The sequence below is a fragment of the Mustela lutreola genome, chromosome X (genome assembly GCF_030435805.1).
Source record: "Mustela lutreola isolate mMusLut2 chromosome X, mMusLut2.pri, whole genome shotgun sequence".
Taxonomy (NCBI): domain Eukaryota; kingdom Metazoa; phylum Chordata; class Mammalia; order Carnivora; family Mustelidae; genus Mustela; species Mustela lutreola.
The window spans coordinates 14,755,361-14,780,445 of NC_081308.1; the positions used below are offsets into that span (position 1 = coordinate 14,755,361).

Genomic DNA, 25,085 nt, shown 5'->3' on the forward strand with positions numbered 1-25,085 from the left:
AAAAAAAATCATCAGATACTCCCCAACTGCAGAGATCATTGAATACCAAAGGTCAATAATCAAAATATGAAAGTAAATCATTGTCTATAAAACATGGCAGAGCCATTGTTTACCATTATCTTATTGAGGGCCAGAGTATCTTCTCCCTCTGCTTTGATGTCCCTTTCCCTTAAATAGAGCCCCACAGTCCACAGTCTACCCCCATCCCTTCGGTGTATACTACTTCCAGGTTTGGAATAACCTCAGGACCTTGAGTATAATCTGGACCTGGAATAATTTCAGGTACGTGAAAGTGACATATTGTGTCTTAAATTGACAGTCTGACTTTTTTATTTCCTTCAGTGTCTCGATGTTTGGGCATGTGAGTGAGCTTCTCATTAGGATTCTTCAATCAGTATAAGTCCCCCCCCCCTCCATTAGGTGGGTCTTAAGACCAACACTCACACCTTCTTCTTTATTCCTTTAGGCCTGATTTCCATGGAAGAATTTCGTGCCATGTGGAAACTCTTCAATAGTCACTACAGCATTCACATTGAGGATTTTCAAATTGATGAGCTCGCTGAAAGAATGGACTTAAACAAAGATGGAAGCATTGACTTTAATGAGTTTCTTAAGGCTTTCTATGTAGTGCATAAATTGGAGAAGTTGAACAAATCAGATGGCCAATCTCCTTAGCAAGAACGAGGGCTTTCCCTCCTTGTAAACTCTTGGGCCCAAATTACTGGCGCCATCTTTGCAAAACCCTTGTAATTCATAATCAGTAGTAGAGAAAGGTAGATCCCCCCCCCCCCATTCATGCCACAAGCAGATGTATAGTATGGGGTTTGAAGTCCCCATGAAGTGGTAATTGGTAAACTAGGTTAAATGTCAGCTGATAGGATTTGGATCCAGCTGATAGGATTTAGGACTCATACATTGCCAAGTAGAAACTGGGTTTGATCCTAGTGTTGGCCTCTTGGACCAGGAGACCAGAGCAGTTTGGAAACATGTGAAAGGAACCCACAGAGCACCAGAGAAAAGTGCAACATGTGTGAGTGACCGAGGGATGGGAGGAGGCATACCAAACTGTTAATGGAATAAAATATGTCCATCTTTAAACTGAATCTTCTTTGGAGACCATAAACCAGTGATTCTCAATCTTGGGGGAACCACCCTTGAGGGATGGGGCCCATATCAAACTCTTGGGGGAAGCTGTGGGAGTATATTGTTTGAAAAAACCTATTTTTTTTGTCTTGTCTGTTGGAGACACAAGGTGAACACAATTCAGATTGAGCCCTACAGTTAATATCGTTTGCCGCCTTCACGGGGAGATGGGGCTTTGGTTATGCAAACGTTGTGCAATTTATTCTACTATCCTGAATGCATATCAAGCATCTAGATTTCTCTCTAAAGGCGAGTATGCATTTCATTTTTTTCTAATTTTGAGAACCTTAAGATCTATCAATATGCCAGGTTAGATATCCACAACTACCTGGTACACACACCAGGAATAATGGATAAAATGTAACAAATATCTTTTTTAAATGCATAGCTGAGCTGGTAAGAAAGTAATAGAAAGCCCTAGTGGGCAATAAAAAAAGAGCATAATTAAAACTGTAGCAGTACTAATGTTGGACAGGATATAGCCTTTGAGGCAAAAATATCATTAGGGATAAAAGGGGTCATTATTGAATGCTAAGAGGAATGATTCACCATGATGATAAAAGAATTATAAACACATATGCATCCAATAACAGCTTTAAAATTTATAATGCAAAAATTGACGTAATTACTAGGAAAAATTGATAGAGGGAGATTTTTAATACACCTATGTCAGGAATAGACCACTTATATAACAGAACAGTGTATAGATTTTTGGACAACCCAGTTAATCCACTGAATTTTGTGTGTGTGTGTGTGCGCGCGCGCGCACGCGTGTGCAGGCACTCTGGAATTAATTTTAGATAATACACATTGTTTTCAAGCACACATGGAACATTTATAAAAATTGACCCTCTACTAGACTTCAACACATATCTCAAATACCAAGCAACCAAAAACAAAGATACTACATTCTCTGATAATAATGTAATTAAATTAGAAACAACATAAGATAGCCATATTAATGAGTGAAAAGGAATACAACTGTAGCTCTACCAGAAATTGCTAAAAATAGTTCCCAAGAATATGATGAGTAACTATTTTTAAAAATAGGTGAATAGACTGTTTCTTAGAGAAAAATGTAATTTACTAAGGCTAACTCTAGAACAAAAGGAGGTTCGGAAGAGACACAACCATTAAAGAATGTGACAGCTTTGCAGTGTGTCAGTTTGGCTAGGCTGAACCGCATTTCTCAGAATGCCTGTTCTCATATGTTTCCGGTTAAAGTGGGTGGCCAGGGAGACTCTTGAGTGATTGGGAAGGCCAAGGGAAGTAGCAGCCATACTGTAGCTCGCACACACTGTTGCTGAGCTGCGGAGTCACTTTGTTGGTGTGAAGTGGCCCACAATTGCTCTGAGTTCCCCTGGATCCTCCGTCAGCTTCTCTGATTCCTGGGCCAGGAGTGTGTCAGCTCCGTGATGAGGCACCCGGGCCAGGTGTGTGTCAGCTCCGTGATGAAGGGCCGTGGCTTCCACAGCACGGCCTCATCACCAACGCCAGAAACGGTAGGAAGGGACTCTGGCTGCGGTCCATCCTTGTGCGGTGCCGGCTTGTGTGTGTGTGGGTTCGAGCCTGTGTTCATCTTCCCCTCCTGACTACCTGCCCTGAGGACTTCGAGCTCCAACACCAGGTAAGGCGTCTTCCAGAACCTGTTTACCCAGATCCCACTTTTGTGTCAACCCCTTCTGCTGGTTTTATGTATCTATAAAACCCCGACTAATACAGAATTTTGTACTGAGAGTGGTTCCAAGAGAGCAATCTTTTTTTTTTTTTTTTTTTTTTTTTGAGAGCGAGAGAGAGAGAGAGAGCGAGCAAGCAGGGGGAACGGCAGGCAGAGGGAGAAGCAGGCTCCCCACTGAGCAGGGAGAGCCTGATGTGGGGCTCGATCTCGGAACCCCGGGATCATGACCTGAGCTGAAGGCAGTCGCGCAACCGACTGAGCCACCCAGGCGCCCCAAAAGAACAGAATCTTGATGAGTGCTCTGAATGTGTACTCCCTGGTGTATACAGAGCTTCTGCCCCATTATCTCACGTGAAAATCCACTGATAATCCCAGGATAGTGGTTTCGAGAAACGTCCAATCCCTGGTGGTCAAGAATGAGTCTTTTTGTTGCTTCCTGAGTATCATTTGGTTATCTATTTTGGGGGTCCTTTCTGGAACTCTCATCTTCTTCCTTGGGCTTCTAATCTCTGAAATTAAATGCCTTTGTTGGAAATTTTACCTAAAAATGTAGTTAGGTTTTACTGAAGATTGTTACTGAATGTTGTAAAACTCCCACTTGAAACATGAGTTATGTTCAGCCACATTTCAATTTGACAAAGTATTTATGTACAATATATAGAGAGTTGTGAAATCTCACTTTTAATTTATATTTATTACAAATGAGATGGAACACATTTTTGTTTGGCAGTCTGTTTTCTTTTAAGAAAATGCTTGTTCTTTTCCTCATTTTTTTCCCCCTTTCCTCATTTTTCTTTTTCTTACTGATTTCTAGGAACTTTAAAGCTCTCCTTGATAACAATCCTTTGCTTATCTGGGGAGCAGATTATCTTCTCCCAGTCTGTGACTTTATTTTTCACTTTCTTTCTAATATAAGTATATTCTTACAGTTTTATTATAATTTCAGTTAACATACAGTGTTATTAGTTTGGGGTGAACAATATAGTTCGGGTTTTTTTCAGGTTTCCTTCTGACATAGATTTTTACGCAGAAGGTTTTTTTGTTTGTTCATTTTTATTTCATAGTTCTCAACTGCAATCCAGCTAGACTTGGAGGGGAACAAGGAAAATCTGGAATCCGTGGAGTCGCAGCAAGAGCACAGAGATTGTAGGATATTTGGAGCAGCTGGGGGTGAAGGGGTGCCCTCCTGAGCTATAGAAGGAACGGTCTGGTAGTTAAATGCAAGTCAAATTTAGGAGATTTGTGCACAGTCGGCCATGGTGAGCTTCTTGCTGGTCTTGCCATTCCCGGACCCAGAGTGTTTCATGGTGTCCACAATGTTCCTGCCCTCGCGCACCTTGCCAAAGACCGCATGCCCGCCCTCCCACCACTGGCTTTGGCAGTGCAGGTGAAAAACCGGGAACCGTTTGTGTTGGGTCCAGCATTTGCTGTGGACAAGATGCCAGAACCTGTGTGCCCCAGAAAGAAATTCTTTTTTTTTTTTTTTTAAGATTTTTATTTATTTATTTATTTATTTATCAGAGGGGGGGGGAGAGAGTGAGCACAGGCAGACAGAATGGCAGGTAGAGGCAGAGGGAGAAGCAGGCTCCCTGCCGAGCAAGGAGCCCGATGTGGGACTCGATCTCAGGACGCTGGGATCATGACCTGAGCCGAAGGCAGTTGCTTAACCAACTGAGCCACCCAGGCGTCCCCCCAGAAAGAAATTCTTACCAAATTTCTCCTCCTAGATGGACTGGCCGCCAGTGTCACGATGACCTGTGACGTCACCACCCTGGCACAGAAATTAGGGAATAATCCTGTGAAAGCAGGAACCTTTATAAGCAAATCCTTTCTCCCTAGTGCTCAGAGCACAGACGTTCTCTGCTGTCACTGGAACTTGGTCCGCCGACAGCTCATAGGAGACACAACCCGAGGGCTTGTGGTCCCCGGCAATCTGGAGGAACACAGACGGGTTGACCGATGGCTTGGTGGCGTGGGATGCTCCAGGGCGGCGTCTGCAAGCCCCAGGCAGAAGTTTTAAATGTCAGCTTACCCAGTTTGTCAGTCTTTTTTGTTGTAATTTGTGCTTTTTGCCTCTTGTCTAAAAACAAATATTCTTTCCAACCCTGGAAATACAAAGATACAGTCGTTGCTTATTGTTTGCGGGCTCTGTATTTGCAAATTCCCCTACTCATTGAAGTGTGTGACCCCAAATCCATATTTATGGTGGCCGGGTGCAAGTAGTGAAATTTGGAGTCAAACGTGTACCAGTTGAGGGCAAACAAGGCGATGCTCTGCCTTCTGGTTTGGTTCTCCTACTGTGAATGAGTGTCCTTCACCTGGGCTTAATTTAGGGCCCCATTTGTTTTGTGTTGGTGATTTCAGTGTTTAAGATGATCCTCAAACATAGTGCTGAACGGTTTTCTAGTGTTGTTCCTAAGAGCAAGAAGACCCTGGGATGGGGGGGCGGTGCTGGCATGGGGGTGGGTTGAGATGGAGACGGGAGGCAGGGAAGTGGTTGGGAGAAAACAGGTGTATTAAATAAGCTTCCGGGGCTGGGGGCTGAATGCTGCTGACCCCAGTTAATGAGTCAACTGTACCTATCTAGTGAGGTGTCCTTGAACAGAAACACACATAGAGGAGGTCTGTCATGGGTCACTTGACAAAAATCTTGTGACCAGAGGCTCTCAGGGACCAAACCTTGTATTCCCTGGGAGCAGAGCTTCGGTATTCACAAAACTGTACATTTTAGGATTTCTGTGAAATCTCCTGTTGGATTTTGCTGGGAACTGCCTTAAATTTATAGATTAGCCTGGAGAGAATTGACATTTTCACTGTATCGAGTCTCCCTATCCATAAACATGGTGTATTTTTCCCAATTAGTTTAGTTTTCTCTAATGTCTTAATAGTTTTTCATTATCATTACAATCTGTTCAAAAAGATTTATTCTATGATACCTGATGGGTTTTCTCCTATTTTACTTGGTTCAACTCTTCTGGCTCTCATGTTCGTAGGGTTTAGTTCTTTTAGGATTTGTTTTCTTCCTTTCTACTCTTCATTTTATATGTATGTATTTGATAATCTCTGGCTGTGTCTGTGTTGAGCGTTCCTGGGGGTATGATTCTATGTGCAGACTCTCGATCAGGTTGGATGGGTCCCGCGTGGGCTCTGTCATTTTTTATTGTGAATCCCTCCCTAGCAGGGCTTTTGGGGTTTTTTTCCCTGGGTAAAATCCCATAGTCTCTGGTTGTGGGCGCAACTCTCGAGAGAAGTTTTTTGTTTGCTTCTGCCTTGGGCCATGATAGTATCCCTGCTTGAGAAATAATTCTGTTACTTTTGAGTCTGGCATTTCTGAACTATGTGGGTAGAGTAAAAGCAGCGCGAATTGTGGTCCTGTGGTTTTGAATTCTCAGAAAGCTTTTCTTTTTTTCCCACCCAAAGCCCTGTGTCCTGTGGTCTCTCTTGTTTTTAAATCTTTTCATAAATCAAAGAGCCCTTTGAGGGTCTTGGCTTTATGCGAAGTACTCAGTTCCAATTCCCTACCTCCCAAAGCTTCATTTATTACCCCTGTGTGGGAATTAACACCAAACCCCTGGGTTCTGGAGACAAATACCCATTAGTGCAAGCATTCGCCCCTGTGCTGTCCCACTTCCCTCTTTGTTTCTGGCACCCGGGGATTTGCTTTTATTATTCGTGAGCTTAACTGCACACTTAAAATAATTATGTTACATTTTACCCAGTACTTCTAGGTGATTATGGTAAGAGGATTTTCAAGTTGTCTGAGTCCACCATATTGCTAAAAGCCAATAAATAGATTTTTTTTTTAAATCTATTGCTCTTTGTTAATAATTTTGAGCCTTCGTATTTTTACTTAGACAATGATTGATGTTCACAATATGCCACGATGCTGGAATTACACAATATTATCACTTAGTGAGTCTCTGGTAAACTTCAGTAGAACTTCTCTCTCAATAATTCTCTTCTTTATTTTTTTAAAAAAGATTTATTTATTTGACAGAGATCACAAGCAGGCAGAGAGGCAGGCAGAGAGAGGGGGGAAGCAGGCTCCCTGCTGAGCAGAGAGCCTGACTCGGTGCTCCATCCCAGGACCCTGGGATCATGACCTGAGCCGAAGGCAGAGGCCTTAACCCACTGAGCCACCTAGGTGCCCCAATAATTTTCCTCTTTAATGTTTTAAATTTTTTTTACACAAATGGAATATTATCTTTTTTATATACTTTTTTAAAGAAACAAGGGCCCCTTTTTTTTCCTTTATAACATAATCATGGCCTTCATCACCCTTTCTCCCTCACCTAGGGAAGCCACGCAAACCCACAATATGACCTTCCATGTTTTTATCTGTCCCACATGAACCTATGCAGACTTCGATCTGTCCTCGTACAATCATGTGTTTACATACGCAGTAATCCTTAAGGCAGTTTTATTATTGCATACTGTATAAAAACGACATTCTAGTCTACATATTTCTCTGCATTCCTCTTCCCTCAACCAATAAGACCTAATTGAAATCCCTACAAGTTATAATGCCTCTAATTCTTTTACAAACGCACACATCATGAGTGTACTGCTTGGTGAATTTCCACAAGGAGCACACCCATGTAAGCATCCAGATCAAGATCAGAACCTGGGGCGCCTGGGTGGCTCAGTGGGTTAAGCCTCTGCCTTCGCCTCAGGTCATGATCTCAGGGTCCTGGGATCCAGCCCCGCATCCGGTTCTCTGCTCAGCAGGGAGCCTGCTTCCCCCCCCCGCCCCCCACCTTCTCTCTCTGCCTGCCTCTGCCTACTTGTGATCTCTGTCTGTCAAATAAATAAAATCTTAAAAAGAAAAAAAAAAAAAGAGACAGAACCTGCAGTGTCCCAGAGTTCCCCTCACGCCTCCTGCTGTGTTTCTCCCCCTTCCCCCATCCAAGTGTAACAATCACTGTGATTTGTAGCCGCGTCGGTTATTTTTTGGTCTGCTTTGTGTCCATGGAGTCATTCAGTACCTCCTTTTTTGTGCGACCTTGTATTTATGACATTCACAAGGTGGTGGTATGTAGTTGTCGTCTGTTCATTCTGGTTATTCTCCAACCCCCTGTTGTGTGAATATACCAGAACTTATTTATCCACTCTGCTACTGACAGACTTTGGGGTAATTACGGACCCTGTTACCATGAACCCTTTGGTTCACTGATTTTTCTTTTTAATGGCCGTATAATAATTCCGTGCTATGGAGGACCATCCTTGATTCAGCCAGCCTGCTTTTTTTTTTTTTAAGATTTTATTTATTTATTTATTTGATAGGGAAAGATCACAGGTAGGCAGAGAGGCAGGCAGAGAGAGAGAGGAGGAAGCAGGCTCCACGCTGAGCAGAGAGCCTGATGTGGGGCTCGATCCCAGGACTCAGATCATGACACGAGCCGAAAGCAGAGGCTTTAACCCACTGAGCCACCCAGGTGCCCCTGCCAGCCTGCTTTTAATAGGAATTGATTTTTGTTTCTAGCTCAATACCCCTAAGGCAAGGCTGCAATAAATATTGAATGTATGTCCCTACAGAGGGGGCCTAATCGATCCCTACTAATGGGACAGACTGCCAGAAATTGAATCTCTGGTTAGTATATTAACTGTCTTTTAAAATTAAGAGCTGAGCTGTTGAGGAGCCTGGGTGGTTCAGTGGGTTAAAGCCTCTGCCTTCGGCTCAGGTCATGATCTCAGAGTCCTGGGATCGAGCCCCGCATTGGGCTCTCTGCTCCGTGGGGAGCCTGCTTCCCCCTCTCTCTTTGCCTGCCTCTCTGTGTACTTGTGATCTCTCTCTCTCTGTCAAATAAACAAATAAAATCTTAAAAAAAAAAAAAGGCTGAGCTGTTGTATTGTCTTCCTAAAACTCTGTGGTAATGCCATTTCCATGTGTAATGTATGAAAACTCCCTTCTCCCTCATCTCTACTAGCATTAGGGGTTACAGTTCTGTTTTGTGACTCTGATGGGTATAAAATGATCTCATAAGTTTTTTTTTTAAATTAGCATATAATGTATTGTTTCAGAGGTACAGGTCTGTGATTCATCCGTCTTACACAGTTCACAGCACTCACCACAGAGTTCTTTAATTGATATTCTCTGCTAGAGATTTTGAGCATCTTTTCATCTGTCTGGACATGCTGTTCTGTGGCTTCTATATTTGGGATTTTTTTTTTTTTTTGCTCATTTTTTTCTTTTGAGCACTTCAACTTATCAGATGGTAAGATATTTTCGTATAATACAGAAATTAACCCTTTGTCATTTGTGTTGGAAATTTTTGTCCACATCTCTTGCTGTTGACTTTGTCATATTCCCTTCTCTTACAAAAGTTCTTATATTTTATGTAGTAAATATAACCTTATTTGCTTTTTTACTTTTGTAATATGTATTTATTTTTAATTTTTAAATTTTTTTAGTATAGGTGACACCATGTTACATTACTTTTGGTTGTACAATGTAGTGATTCAACAAAGTATAGCCATTGTCTGCCCTGATACATCCTTATAACAATAGCATTGAGTGTGTGCCTTACACTGGGTCTTTAATTCCCCAAACTTACATAACTGGAAGCCTGTGTTTCCCACTCCCCTTCACCCATTTTGCTCAACATGGTCCCACCTCCCCTCTGGCAACAATTACCTTGTTCTCTGTTTGATTCTGTTTTTTGTTTATTCATTTGTCCTTTTGTTAGGATTCCACTTGTAAGTGAAGTCATATGATATTTGTCTCAGTCTGACTTCTTTTTCTTAACAAAGTCCACCCATGTTGTCTCGAATGGCACAATCTCGTCCTCTATGATGGCTACATAATATGCCGTTGGAGGTATGTGTACCCCACTCCCCCCCACACACCTTCCTTACCCATCTGTCAGTGGACACTTAGGTTGCTTCCGCATCCTGCTGCGGTAAACACAGGGGGGCATGTGTCTTTTTGAAGTAGTGTTTTTGTTTTCTCTGGGTAAATACCCAGTAGTAGAATTTGGGGAACACAATGGTAGTTCCATTTTTAATTGTTCAAGGAAACCCCATAGTGCTCCCCACAGCGGCTGCACCAGTCTGCCTTCCCACCAACAGTGCATGAGAGTTCCTTTTTCTCCACATCCTCGCCAACACTTGTTCCTTGTGTTTTTGAGTCTAGCTATTCCGAAAGGTGTGTGGTGATCTCTCTCTGAGGTTTTGATATATATATTCCCTGACGATGAGTGATGTCGAGCACCTTTTTGTGGGTCTGTTGGCCATTCGTATGTCTTCTTTAAAAAGTCTATTCAGGTCCTCTGCCCGGTTTTAAATTGGGTTTTTTTTTTTTTTTATATTGAGTTGTACAAGGTCCTTATATTTCTTGGATGTTAACTTTGTATCAGAGATGTCATTTGCAAATATAGTCTCTTTTTGTTTTGTTGACGGTTTCCTTCACTGTGTAAAGGTTTTTATTTTGATGTAGTCCCGGTAGTTTATTCTTGCTTTTGTTTTCCTTGCCTCGGGAGGCACGTCCAGAAAAATCTTACTGTGGCCAATGTCCGAGAAATTACTGTCTGTGTTCTCCTATGGTTTCAGGTCTTACATTCAGGTCTTTAATCCGTTTTGAGTCTATGTTTATGTATGGTGTTAAAAAGTGGTCCAGTTTGGGGGCACCTGGGTGGCTCAGTCGGTTAAGCATCTGCATTTGACCCAGGTCATAATCCCAGGGTTATGGGGTCGATCCCTGTATCAGGCTTCCTGCTCAGCATGGGGAGTCTGCTGCTGCTTCTCCCTCAGACTCTCTTCTCCCCTGCTCCCATTTTCACTCTTGTACTCTGTCTCAAATGAGTAAATAAAAAATCTTTAAGAAAAAAAAAAAAAAACGGTCCAGTTTGATTCTTCTACATGTAGCTGTCCAGTTTTCCCAACACCATTTGTTGAAGAGATGGTCTTTCCCCCATTGTATATTCCTGTTTCCTTTGTCATAGATTAGACAAACGAGTGAACATATAACTGTGAGTTTATTTCTGGGCTCTCTATTCTATTCCATTGATCTCCATGTCTTGTTTTGTGCTGGTATCCTGTCCTTTTGCTTACTAAGCTTTGTACTATATCTTGAAACCTGAAATTGTGATACCTCCAGCTTTCTTCTTTCTCAAGATTGCTTTGGCTACTTAGGGTCTTCCACTTCCATGCAAATTTTAGTATTATTTGTTCTAGTTTTGTGAAAAATACTGTTGGCATTTTGATCGAGATTGCATTGACCCTGTAGATGTGGTGATATGGATATTTTAACAATATTAATTCTTCCAATCCACAAGCATGGAATATCTTTCCATTTGTTTCATCTTGAATTTAATTCATTAGTGTTTTATAGTTTTTGGAGTACAGGTCTTTCACCTCTTTGGTTATATTTATTCCTAGGTAGCTATAAATTTCTCAATTTCTTTCTGCTACTTCATTATTGATGTATAGAAATGCTACCAATTTGGGGGTATTAATTTGTATCCTGCAACTTCACTGAATTAATTTATTCTAGTAGTTTTTTGTTGATACATAGGATTGACTATGTATAGTATCATGTCATCTGCAAATAATGACATTTTAACTTCTTACCAATATGGATTCCTTTTGTTTTCTTATCTGACTGCTGTGGCTAGGACTTCTAGTACTATGTTGGATAAAAGTGGTGAAAGTAGACATCCTTGTCTCATTACTGATCTTTGAGGAAAAACTACCAGTACTTTACAGTTGAGTATGCTGTTAACTGTGGGTTTTTCAAATATGGCCTTTATTAATGTTGAGGTATATACCCTCTAACAATACTGTGTTGAGAGGTTTTTTAAATCATGAATGAACATTGAATTTTGTCAAATGCTTTTCCTGCATCTATTGAGATGATCACATGACTTTTATCCTTCACTTGGTCACTGTAGTGTGTCACATTGATCTATTGAGATGATCACATGACTTTTATCCTTCACTTGGTCGCTGTAGTGTGTCACATTGATCTGCAGATACTGAACCAGCCTTGCAGCCCTGAAATAAATTACAGTTGTGGTGAATTCTCTTTAATGTATTGTTTTATGTGTTTTGCTAATATTCTGTTGAGGATTTTTGCATCTGTGTTCATCAGAGATATTGGCCCATAGTTTTCTTTTCCTCTCCCCTCTCCTCCCCTCCCCCTGTCTGTCTGTCTGTCTGTCTTGTGGTCTTTTGTCTGGTTTTGGTATCAGGGTATGCTGTCCTTGTAGAATGTATATGGAAGCTTTCCTTCCTCTTCTATTTTTTTTCTTTTTTGTGATATAATAGCTTTATATTAGTTTCATGTGTACAATATAATAATTCAACAATTCTATACATTACTCAGTGCTCATCGAAATAAATGTACTCTTAATCCCCTTCACCTATTTCATTGTTTTCCCCACCCATCTTCTCTATGATAACCTCCTCTTCTATTTTTTGCCATAATTTGAGGAGAATAAGTATTAACTCTTCTTTAAATGTTTGGTCAAGTTCACTTGTAAATCCATCTGGTCCTGGATTTTTAATTTTTGGTAGTTTTTTGATTACTGACTCATTTTTGTTACTTATAATCTGTTTAGATTTTCTGTTTCCTCCTGGTGCAGTTTTAGAAGATTGTATGTGTCTAGGAATTTATCCATGTCTTTTAGATTAATTAATTCATTCATTAGTTTTCATATTATTCTAATTCTTAGTATTTTTGTAGTGTCAGTTTCTTTTCTCTTAGTTCAGATTTTCTTTATTTGGGCCCTTGCTTTCTTGATGAATGTGAGTAAGGCTTTATCAATTTTGTTTATCTTTTCGAAAAACCAGTTTTTGCCTTCATTAATTTTTTTTCTATTTTTTTTTAATCTGTCATTTATTTCCACTCTGATCAGTATAATTTCCTTTCTTCTACTCACCTTGGGCTTTGTTATTCTTTTTCCAGTTCCTTTAGGAATAATATTAGATTATTTACAGGTTTTTTTTTTTTAATTATTATTATTATTTCTTTAAGAGAGAACAGACAGTGGGGAGGGACAGGGCAGAGAGAGGGAGAGAGAGAATCTTAAGCAGGCTCCATACCCAGTGCAGAGCCGCATGCAGGGCTCAATCTCACTCTGAGATCATGGCCTGGGCCAAAATCAAGAACCAGACACTTAACTGACTGAGCCATCCACCTGTAGTGCCCTTTTTGTCTCTTGTTACAGTGTTTTTTTAAGGTCTATTTTGTCTGATATAAAGCTATACCCCAGCTTTTATTTTCACTTGCATTTGCATGGTAACTGTTTTTCCCTGACTTCTTTTTCATTCCATATGTGTCTTTAGGACTGAGGTGAGTTTCTTATAGGCAGCATATAGATAGGTTTTGTTTTGGTTTGGTTTGGTTTGGTTTTTATAATCCATTCCAGCACCCCATGTCTTTTGATTGGAACATTTAGGCCACATACATTTAAAGTAATTACTTGTAGGTATGTACTTATTGCCTTTTGTTATTTGTTTTCTGGTTGCTTTTGTATTTCTTCTCTGTTCTTTTGCTCTCCTTTTGTGATTGAGTTTCTATAATGTTTGACTTTCTTTCTGGTTGTGTGTGTGTGTGTGCGCGTGCATGTGTGGTTCCTATATAATGTCCTAGGTAAATGATCTATATTAATTTACTGTCATTTAATTTCAAATACATTCTAATAAAAAGAAAGGAAAAAAACTTTTCCTCTTTTCTTGTTTACTCCCTACTCTGTGTTTTGTGTATATGTTGTCGTATTTTACATCTTTTAATTCATAATATTCTTATGTCTAATTACACACATTTCTTTTTCACGTAACGTCCCTTTGACATTTTTTGTAAGGCTGGTTTAGTAATGATTAACTCCTTTATCTTTTGTTTTTCTGGGGGAATTCTATCTCTTCAAATCTGCATGATAACTTTGCCAGGTAAAGTATTCTTAGTTGCAGGTGTTTTTCTTTTTAGCACTTTGAATATATCATGCCATTTTCTTCTGGCTTGCCAAGTTTCTGCTGATAAATCAGCTGATAGATTTATGGGGTTTTCACTTGAAGATAACTTTTTCTCTCTTGCTGCTTTCAAAATTCTCTATCTTTAAACTTTGACATTTTCATTATGTGTAGTGATGTGGGCCTTGTGTTTTTCTTGTTTGGAACTCTGGTGCTTCTTGGACTTGGGTGTCTATTTCCTTTTCAGGTTAGAGAAATTTCTGGCTATTATTTCTTCAAATAATTTTCCTAACCTCTTTGTCCCTCTTCTTCTTCTGGGACCCCTATAATGCAAATGTTTTGCTTGATGTCCAAGAAATCCCTTAAACTATCCTTATTTAAAAAAATTTTTTTCCCTTTTTGCTGCTCAGTTTGGGTGCTTTCCATTACCCTATCTTCCAGGTCACTGATATGTTCTTCTGCATCTGCTAATGTACTCTTGATTCTCTCTAGTGTTTTTTAATTTTATTTCAGTTATTGTATTCTTCAACTCTCTTTTTTTTTTTTTTTTTTAATGTATCGTCTATGTCTTTATTGGAGGTCTCACTGAATTCTTCCACTCATCTCTCTGGCCCAGTGACTATTTTTATGTTCATTTAAATTCTTTATCATACATGTTGCTTATCTCTGTTTTGTTTAGTTGTTTTTCTGTGGTTTTTTTCTTTTTTTTTTTTTTTTTAAGATTTTATTTATTTATTTGACAGAGAGAGGGTGAGAGAGCACAAGCAGGAGGAGTGACAGGCAGAGGGAGAGGGAGAAGCAGGCTTCCCACTGAGCAGGGAGCCTGATGTGGGTCTTGGTCCCAGGACCCCAGGATCATGACCTGAACCAAAGGCAGATGCTTAACTTACTGAGCCACCCAGGTGCCCCTCTTGTTCTTTATTTTGGAGCATATTTCTCTGTCTCCTTATTTTGCTTGACTTCCTCTGTTTGTTTCTGTGGATTAGGCAGAATGGCTACTTCTCCTAAAGTTGATGGAATGGTCTTGTGTTTGGTCATTCCCTGTATCGACTGTGTGTGCTTGGTGAATTTTGCCGGCTGATTGGAACTGTGGCTGCCATGGAATAGGGGTCCTGGGGCTTTCTGTGGAGCAGGTGCCCTGTCAGGACAGCTGCCACTGAAGCAGATGCTTGCCAGGGTGTCCCGGGGATCTGCGTGCTGAGGTGAGCCCAGCAGGGTACTTGCAGCTGAAGTGGGTGCTAGCCAGAGGCTTCCACGGTCCTCTGCGCAGGGGGTACCTTGGCAAGGTGGGGAGAGCTGATGTGGCGTGGGGGCTGGGAGGTCCCTGAGCTCTCTGTGCAGAGGGTGCCCTAGTAGGGTAGCTGAAACGAAAGTGCACGCAGGCTGGGGGGGCCTGGGGCTCTCCAAATAGAGGGGTACCTTGGCTAGATAGCTGAAGCAGAAGTGAATATAAACCATGGTGTTCCTGGACTCTGTGCAGAGGTTGCTCTGAATGAAGGGGTGGCTGGAATTGAGGTAAGGTACAGGCCAGAAGGTCCCAGGGTGCTTTGCATAGAGGGCACCCTAGCAGGACAGCTGAAGGTAAAATGGGCATGGACTGATGTGGTCCCTGGGCTCTCCTTGCAAACTGCCCCAGCAGGACAGCTGAAGCTAAACCACGTGCGAACCAGGGTCTCCCAAGCTGCTTTGGCAGGAGATGCCCTTGCTAGGCAGCTGGAGACCAGGTCAGTGCAGGCGGGAGGGTTCCAGGGCATTCTACACAGGGCGTGCCCTGGTGAAGTGGCTGAAACTGATGCAGGCACAGGCCAGGGGTTTCCAGGGCACTCCCTGCAGGGGGCATCCTGGCAGGCAGCTGGATCCGGAGCAGATGTCAGTTGAGATGTTCTGGAGTAGTTGACACCCTAGCAAGCCAGATACCCTAGCAAGCCGTCTATAGCCAAAGGGGTGTGGGCCTAGCATATTCTGGGGTGCTTTGCAGCTGTGTCTGTAGTGAGTTCTCCCCAGCCGTATCCTAGTGTGTACTGCCCTGTGGTCACCTTGGTAGGAGACCTGCAGCTGGTGTGGGCCAGAGGCCCAGGTTTGCTGAGCAGGCAGGCTGGTTAGGGCGCCTAGATTGTGCACTGGTCTGTGCTTTCAAGGTAGAAGAGGAGTACAAACTATGTCTGCCAGCCCCTCCCACCTGGAATGTTCCAGCAGAGCTCCCCTGCGGTTGAGTGAGGTTCTAGAGCTGACTCTTTCATATGCTCATTGTTCTTTTAAACTGTGGCTTTTTAGAAAAATAATAATAATATAAAAAAGAGAAAAGGATGAAAACCAGAGAAAAACCAAAACAAGGGAAAAAGACCCCATGGCTTATTCTCTATACCCCAGGGCAGTTGGGGCTGGTGTGGGCTTACAGACCCTGCATATTTGTGTTTGCAACTTCTGGACTTGAAGAAAGTCTTCTCTTTCCCTCTAGTTGATGTACTTACTCTCTTGGATTTTCTTTCTTTCTTTTCTTTTTTTCAAAGATTGTTTTATTTTAGAGCAAGCGGGGAGGGGCACAGGGAAAGGCAGAGAGAGCATCTCAGACTCCCCGCTGAGCACAGAACCTGACATGGGGCTCTATCCCAGGACCCTGAGGTCATGACCGCAGACAAAATCAAGAGTCAGATGCTTAACCAACTGAGCCACCCTGGTGCCCCTACTCTCTTGGATTTTCTTGCAAGATTTTAATTTTTCCATTAAGCCTTTATGTCCAGGAGTTGATTTTATGTACTCTACTATATGGTTTATTTGTACATTCCTCCATATGGATACTGTGTCACTCTGGTCTCCTTTATTGAACAGTCCATGCTTTGACACGAAATTGAACCAACACACTGGTCATAAACTAATTTCTCAAATATACCAATATTCTAGATTTTCTAGATAGGTTCATTAATTTTTGCTTCTTTTCATACTGATGTTAATTTGATTTTTGTGGCTTTATAGAATCCCCCGACACATGGTAAGGCTCCTCCACTGTCCTTTTCATCCTTTTCTTAGCTATTTTCAGACATTTATTTCTCTGTGAACTTTAAGATAACCTTATATAATTCCAAGAAAAGTCCTGTTAAGGTTCTAATTGAAATTGAATGAAATTTATATATTACATTTGGAAAATTTAACATTTTTAATTATAGTAAGTATTCCTATCTAAAAACAATTATAACCTTCCATTTGTTCATAAATTGTTTTCTGTCTTTTAATAGCATATTATAGGTTTTCTTTGATGGGTCTTATGTCTCTAATATTAAATTTATTCCTGAATATTTTATAGTTTTTTGCCACAATTATAAGAAAAACTTATCCCCATTTTCATTTCTAGGTACTTACTGTTAGAGTAAAAAAAAAGTTGTAATATATCTACATATATACCTCCTTATCAAATATTGTTAGTAAGAATAAAAGGTTTTGTTTTTTTTTTTAAACATGGTCTCTTGGGTCTTCGAGGTAGACTATTGTAGCACCAATAAACAGAGCTAATTTAACTTTTCTTTTAGGGTTACTAGACATAGCAAAAAAAAATATGCAGAATTCCCAGTTAAATATGAATTTCAGAAAATAATTTTTTTAGACGGAGTATGTCCCATGCAATACTCAGGACATACTTATCCCCCCAAATTATTCATGGTTCATTAGAAACTCTACATTTTATCTGGAAACTCCTTCTTTCCCAGTGATCGCACGTGCTATTTTATTTTCTTCACATGTTATGTTTGCCGAAGCCTCGAAGACTGGTTCTCACTCCAGGCTGTGTATGAACATCAGCCAGGAAGCTTTTTAAAAAATTCTAGTTCAGGCCCCTAGGCTCAGAGATTGAATCCATATATATTGTGAAAAGCTTCCCAGAGGATTCTGATAGGCATCTGGGGTTGAGAACTTCTGCCCCCAAACAGTATTAAATGATCATCTTGTTCGAATGCATTCCTGTCTCTTCCCTGATTTTAATTAAACATTTTTAGTGTTTTGACATTTAAAATACTTGTTGTTAGTTGTTAATAAATGTTCTTAGTTTTGTTTACATAGCGTAAGGGCCTATTTAGTCAGAGCGGCACCACCCCGGTTGAACTGCCATTTTGCTGTACAGCTTAAATGGACCTTGCCCCCCCCCCCCCCCCCGCCCCCAGGGAACTTACTTAAAAGCAAGTCTGGGAAACCAGTCCCAGGTAACAAAGTCCAAGTCCAAGGGTGGGTCAGGCCAGGTGGAGGTAGTTAATCAGTGGGGGCACATACTGTCTCCTAGCTACCAAGGAGTATGGGCCTCCACTCTTTGGGAGCCTTTTGGCACCAATCCTAACCAAGGTGTGATAGGCTGGTTCAAATGTCTACTAGGGTAAATTGTAATTCAGTTGGTCACCTAGCATCACTGTGGAGTTTCCTGTGTGTGGCCAGGCCCAACCACATGGGCTTTGCTCTATAAAAGTTAGTCTGGAAAGCAGGGAGGGGTCGTCCTCTCTGGAGGGGCGGCCCCGGCCAGTCTTTTTGATGGTTGGTCTGATTCCTGATGCTTGGCGCGAAATAAAGCTTTGCTTGACCTTCGCTTTGTATCAGTCTCGGTCCTTTAATCACGGACCCATTATTGGGGTACCCAATTTTGGAGGACCCAACAATAGTTTTCCTCTATTCCTATTTTACTGGCAGTTTTTATTAGGAATGGTTGCTTTTAGCGTCTCCTGGCATTAATTAGGTTGCCTGTATGGTTTTCTGTGTTGGTTTATTGATAGAATCATATTGCTAATTTTCTTCATATTGAAACACTTTCTACATCTTTTATTTCATGCCAGAGTCTATTTGCTAATGTGATTTAGAATTTCCATCTGTATTTGTGAATGATGTTGAGGTTGAGGACACCTTCCTGTTGTTAGGATGAGCTTTGTCTGATCTTGGTATTGAAGTTACGCTTCAATATATATATAATATGCTTCGTCAAGCGAACTGGGGCAACATGGATCCGTTTTCCCGACTGCCCGGAAGCGTGAAGTCAATGAATCAGCAGCATCCTCTTCACCTGGGAACTGGTTAAAAAGGCAGACTCTTGGGGCGCCTGGGTGGCTCAGTGGGTTAAGCCTCTGCCTTCAGCTCAGGTCATGATCCCAGGGTCCTGGGATTGAGCCCTGCATTGGTCTCTCTGGTCGACAGCGAGCCTGCATCCCCCCCCCCACCGCTTCCCTCTCTGACTACTTGTGATCTCTGTCAAATAAATAAAATCTTAAAAAAAAAAAAAAAAAGGCAGACTCTCAGGCCCCCTCCAGATCTCCTAAATCCCACTCTACATGTTGACAAGAGCCCTTATCATTTGTGTCCAAGAAACGCAGACACAAAGAACCCCGCACTCACTTGTGCACTGAAGGCTGGATAAAAGCCAGGGGTGGGCCTGTGCGGTGCTTTTTTCACGGTAGACCGCCACTCTCCTTTCCAATCTGGAATTGGTCTCGTTGAAGTTGTTGGTCTGTTTTGGTGGCCATAGTTACAAGGAAATTTGAACAACTTAAAGGAAATGATTTCCTTTAAGTTCAAATCATTTCCTTTAAGTTGTTCAAATTTCCTTGTAACTGTACATGATTGTTCTAATTTCTAAGAAACCTGTGGGTAGATCACCTTTCCTAGTCCTCCTCTTGTGAACTTGGGCTTGTTTTCTTTTCCCCTTGATCTGTCTCCAGGGGCTTGCAAGATTCTATTATTTGTCTTTTCTAAGTACCAGCTTTTATGTTTGTTTTTCCCTTGAGCTACTCGGGGTGGGGAAGGGATGTTCCTTGTCTATTTCATTTCTTTCAGCTTTTGTCTGTAAACATGCTCTCCTCTATGGTCCGGTTGTTATTTTGCTGTTCTTTTTCAAATGGCTTAAGTTTGGTATAGGTCCAATACTGTTAAAAATAATGAAGACATTTAAACTGTTAATTTTCTTGTAAGACCTGCTTTCACTGTGTCTGTAAATTTTAAGCAGTAAAACTTTTCTCCTTTTCATTAGGTTATTGGCAGCAACTTCCTTTTGAATTTCCTCTTTAAGGGGTTTCTAGGAGGGTCTCTGTTTACACATTGAAAACATTCGATTTTTTTTTTTTTTTTAAGATTTTACTTATTTATTTGACAGATCACAAATAGGCAGAGAGGCAGGCAGAGAGAGAGAGGAGGAAGCAGGCTCCCCGCCAAACAGAGATCCGGATGCCGGGCTCGATCCCAGGACCCTGAGATTGTGCCCTGAGCCGAAGGCAGAGGCTTAACCCACTGAGCCACCCAGGTGCCCCGGCTTTATTAAATGATTCATGAATCGGGCAGCAAGCATCCCGTCTAGCAAGTAGAGGGGAACTCAGAGGAGTGGTACATCATGGAAGGATTTTATAGGAGGGGGTATAAGAAAGTCATAAGTGAAAGCAAAGGATTTTTCCAGGCCAGGGACTCTCCCTTAAGGGGAAGAGCAGAGGGATCTTAACCCTCTTTTTCCTTTGCGGGTTGGAGAGGGCCCCATCAGATTCATTGGCTCCCATCAAACAGTTCTTGACTGACCAATTAAGTAAGACTGCAGTGCTTGGGGAGGTTGAAACTGCAATTAGATTACATCTCAAGCCCTGACTTTTGTGCTTGGCCCCAGTGGTACTACTTTGGGCCTGTGGTTTTCTTTTTAACAGATTTAATAAAAAAAAAAATTTTGTGGTCATGTACCTGATCTGTTTCTGTAAATATTTCATGGACATGCAAAGTGTATATTTTCCATCTGAAGTCAGGCTTTCTATGTATTTGTTACCCCAAATTATTAGTTGTATCAGTCACTTCATCTGTGCTCTTAAACTGAGTTTTTGCTTATTAGATCTATCCAATTCTCTGGGGCACCTGGGTTGCTCAGTCAGTTAAGCATCCAACTCTTGATTTCAGCTCAGGACATGACCTTGGGGTCATGAGATTGAGCCCCGTATTCAGCTCCGCCCCAGGCATGGAGTCTGGTTCGGATTCTCTCTCTTTCCCTCTCCTTCTGCCTCCAACCCAGCTCTCCGGCTGTCTCTCTAAAGATAAAATAAAAATGAAATAAGAGCTATCTAATCCTGGGGCGCCTGGGTGGCTCAGTAGGTTAAAGCCTCTGCCTTCAGCCCAGGTCATGATCCCAGGATCCTGGGATCGAGCCCCGCATTGGGCTCTCTGCTCGGCAGGGAGCCTGCCTGCCCCCTCTCTCTCTGCCTGCCTCTATGCCTACTTGTGATCTCGCTCTGTCAAATAAATAAAATATTTTTTTAAAAAAATCTATCTAATCCCGAAAGAGGTGAATTAAAACATCCTTCCATCACTGCATTTTTATTCTATTCTATTTGCATTTCTAAAGGGTTTTCCCCTTATAACCTTAGCATCTACGTTATTGAATGCACGTAAGTTCATGAATGTTGCATGCACCGACTGCATTTTTTTACCTTCTACGGCGTCCTTTTGTATCCTATTTGGTGTCTTGAGCATTGATTTTTCTCTTCACCTGTTTTACCCGGTTTCTTGTTAACATTTCCCTTATATCTTTTTGGTATTTTATTTTCAGTCTTCCTTTGGCACTTATTTTGTGTTCTCCTTCCAAGCAGAATAAACCTAGATTTTTATTTTCAACTCTGACAGTCTGTTTTTTACTGGGTAAATTCACTTTAGCTAATTTTGGTGAATTAACTAACATGCTTGATTTTACTTTACTCAGCTTGCTCTGTTTATTAAGCTGCTGTTTGGGCCCCCCCCCCCCTCTATTTTTTCTAGTTCGAGCTGCCATTCATTCCATTTCCCTGGCACTAATAGAGACTATAGTAGTTTTAATGGAACTTTTAGGTGTGTAGTTTTGTGCATGTATGTGTGTATTTTGTAAGTTTTTATATGAAAGTTGTAGCTGGGGGCGCCTGGGTGGCTCAGTGGGTTAAGCCTCTGCCATCGGCTCAGGTCATGATGTCAGTGTCCTGGGATCGAGCCCCACATCGGGCTCTCTGCTCAGCGGGGAGCCTGCTTTCCTCCCTCTCTCTCTGCCTGCCGCTCTGCCTGCTTGTGATCTCTGTCTGTCAAATAAATAAAATCTTAAAAAAAAAAAAAAAGTTGTAAGTGACAAAGAGGCAGAGATAAATTCATGGAATTGAAAGTCAAACCAATGGCCTTGTGACTCCAATCCAGGGACCTTTCCACAATACCAGGGATTCACAGCAAAGCCAAGCATTTCTAACTACACAAACCCTCATGCTCAGATCAGCTTAGGGTCTGAGTCTTGTCATTTTCTCCTGGGGCATATCGGTGATGGTCTCGGTGAGCCTGAATTGAGCATGTCAGGTAGGAAGGGTAGGTCCTCAGTGTCCCGTGGCTTCGTGGGCCTGGTGTGGCCAGAACCACAGACCTGTTAGCTACGTTGTTCAGGAGGCCATGTGGGAGGGTCCTGGATTTCTGGCCCTTTCAGGAATGTGTCTTTAGTAGTGGAGAGTTTAACCTTTGAACTCTGAGCACCTCAGAGCAGGCGAAGATGTTTGGGCTGTGTCCAAAAGTTGAGGAAGGTGACATTCCAAAAGCCCCTATGGCTTTTGGGGCTGTCATCAAAGGACAAGGGCCCCCAGTCTTCAGAGTGGGCAGACCTGCCTGGAGCACAGGCCGGAGGCCCCAGTCCCAGCACCAGTATTAGGTCCCTTCCTGTCCTGCACTGCTGCCTCCTTGGGTCTTTGCCCAATCGTTATCCTAAGGGGGACTGCCATGGTGGCAGCAGAGCCCATGGCTCCCCTCCTGGGGTCTCTGGGCCTCCTGAGAGGGCAGTCATTGTAACACGAGTCCACGAGATGTCACTTTATAAAGCTCTCCAGGGGCTCTTCATGGAGCTTCAGTAAGCTATCTCGGGCCAAGAAAAATGTCACATTTCTCGGCTTCTGGCAGGAATCCCAGCTCCTCAGTTAGGGAACACCATTTATCCTCGCTGAACAGAAACTTCATTTGGCCATTATGTTGGTCTCCAATTAATAAATTACAGGAGAACAAATTAATTTATTTATCACTTGCAGCCTGCTAGATAAAAATCCTTCAAAGCCTGGGGAACATGGTGTGGTCATGAAAACACCCCTGTGGGAAGAGAGCTGGGGATTTCGGAGGCCACGTCCATGCTGGGTCTGAGTAGACTGAACAGCGCCGCGGGGATCCGCTGGAGAGGCGGAGCGGCCCCCTGTCCCGACCTCCCGGGACCCGTGTGAGGGTCTGCATGAGATGACGGTGTTGGCCCTCGCCAGGGTCTGAACGCGTGTGGAGGGTGGTGGTGTCGTGCTTGCGGGGAACCCGCGGACGGAGCCTTGGTGTGGCTCCGAGCGGCAGCCGGTCCCTCCTCACCGCCCCGCGCTGCCCGTCTTCCACCGGGGAGAACCCGCTCCCGCCTCTGAAAAACGGCAGCGCAGCAGGGGGCCGCACGACAGCATGGGACAGAGCTCGGGAAGGGGTGTCAGAGGACAGTTCTGCTCCGACTCTGTTGCTCATGGGAAGGAGCTGGGGCTTGGGTGTCCTCACCTGTGACAAAAGGGGGCTGGGACTGAAGACAAGAAGTACTTGGCAGTCCCCCTGGCCTGTGAATCCTGGCCGAGGCGGGCTGCAAAGCCGGTGTGGCTGTGTTCCCTCCTGCTGTCACCAGAGGCCTGCCGGTGGCACTGGCGGTGCTGAAAGCCCTCCTGGCTGGCAGCCTCCTGCTTGTTAACTCGCGAACCCTCGCAGCCACCCCAGGCGGTAAGCGCTGTTCCGGGCGCTCCTGTTTCGGGGACACAGGCCAGGTACCCGCAGCTGTGCCCCTGGGGTTGGGGGACAGGCCTGCTGCCAGCCCGCGGTCTGCGTGTGCTCACCCGGCTGTGCTGTCTGGGAACCATCGTGGGAGCGAACTTAACCAAAAACAGCGCAAGGATCAGGAAACTCCATTTTAACCTGGAGTTTCCACCTCGACGCTCTCACCAAATTTTACTTTAAAAAAGTAAAAAATAAAAAATCCCCAAACCAATAGTGGAGATGCTAGCAGTGGCTGGAAGGGCTGCGTTCGCCGGCCCATTTCCCTCCCCGGCGGCCAGGAGGTCATCCGGCCCTGGTGCTGGGGACGCACCCGCCTGGGTCCCCACGGGGCCGCACTCCTGCCCCCGCCGCCGCGGCCGCCCCGCGGGACCCCGGGCCCTGAGCCACGCGCCGCTGGAGGCTTCCTCCGGGGGAGGCCGAAGGAGGCAGGCGGCGGGGGCCTAGGATCTGGAACCGAAGCAGAAAGACCCCAGCGGAGGCGATATAAATGGAAACTCTGAGGCTGTGTGATTCACTCCGCCGTCGTGACTCATGCTCTGCTAAGGTTTCCGCGAACAATATGTTCACAGTCTGATTTAATTATAGCCTCGGCTCCCCGCTGCCTCGCTGAGCTTCCGAGCGCGCCCCGTCCCTCGCTGCCTCGGCGACGCCGCACGAGCCGAGATGCCCCCCCCCCCGGGGGGGCAGGGGGCCCTGGAGTCGGCCTGCGGCGGGGCCCTGTGTCCTGTCGCACGTGCTGGGCCGCTCCGGACGGGGCCCCCCCGCGAGAGGGCGCCTTCCTCGACCCGGCGCGTGAAGCTTCGGGCTTGGTCTCCAGCCCACTGGGGTGTCGGCCTCCTGGGTTTCCCCTCCGCGCAGAGGCTGCTGCCGCCGCCGGCGTGTGGGTGCGAGGGAGGGACTGCGTGGGGGACAGGATTTCGTCAAAGCTCCCGGGCGGCGCGAGGACGGCGGGAAGCCCAGGGCTGCTGCCAAGTGCAGGGACGGCGCCTGCCTTACCCCGCGCCCGCGTACTGGGCTGCACGCCCGCGCCGGGGTGTCGGCGTTTGAGGGGTTTGGTTCGCAGATGAAGACGTGCGCCCGCAGTTCCAGTCCTGGTGTCCCCTACCCCCCTCCCCCAGCAGGGAAGTCCTACGGTGCATTTCTAGGGACAGGAGCGTTTGCCTGGGTACCTGGCACTGTGCGATGTGTGCACCGAGCGGCCTCAGCTCGTGGAGGGGGGACAGGACAGAAGGCGGCCTGACACTGGCCGACTCCGGGGTTGCCAGATAAAACCCAGCGAGAGCAGTTAACTTCGAACCCGGTGTGGTGAATAATTGTTTAGTACCAGCATGTCCCAAATATGAACTGGGACATGCTGGTACTGAAAGTGTGTTTGTTGTTTATCTGAAACCCCAGTCTAACCGGACATCCTGCATCCTTCATTTGCTAACTCCGGTAGCCCCGGGAGGCCTTTGGAGTTCCACAGCTTTTCCCCCTCTGCCACCCAGGGGCCGTGGTGGCTGAAACTCCGTGGACAGATGACTCAAGCATTTGGAGCCTCTGCTTCTGGTCCTGCACACGGTGGGCCTCCCACAGGAAGCCA

At 44.0% G+C, this 25,085-nt stretch overlaps 1 protein-coding gene and 1 pseudogene across 1 annotated transcript in view; one reads left to right on the plus strand and one right to left on the minus strand.

The window, feature by feature from the left end:
* Nucleotides 1-1,083, plus strand: part of PPEF1 (protein phosphatase with EF-hand domain 1) — a 112,152-nt gene extending 111,069 nt beyond the window's left edge. The window contains exon 20 of the mRNA XM_059158383.1: nucleotides 467-1,083. Coding sequence (XP_059014366.1) covers nucleotides 467-675 — 209 coding nt within the window. The 3' untranslated portion in view covers nucleotides 676-1,083. The remainder of the gene's footprint in view (nucleotides 1-466) is intronic.
* A 2,969-nt stretch (nucleotides 1,084-4,052) lies between these two features.
* On the minus strand, nucleotides 4,053-23,206 carry LOC131822127 (peptidyl-prolyl cis-trans isomerase A-like; annotated as a pseudogene).
* Nucleotides 23,207-25,085: the final 1,879 nt, after the last annotated feature.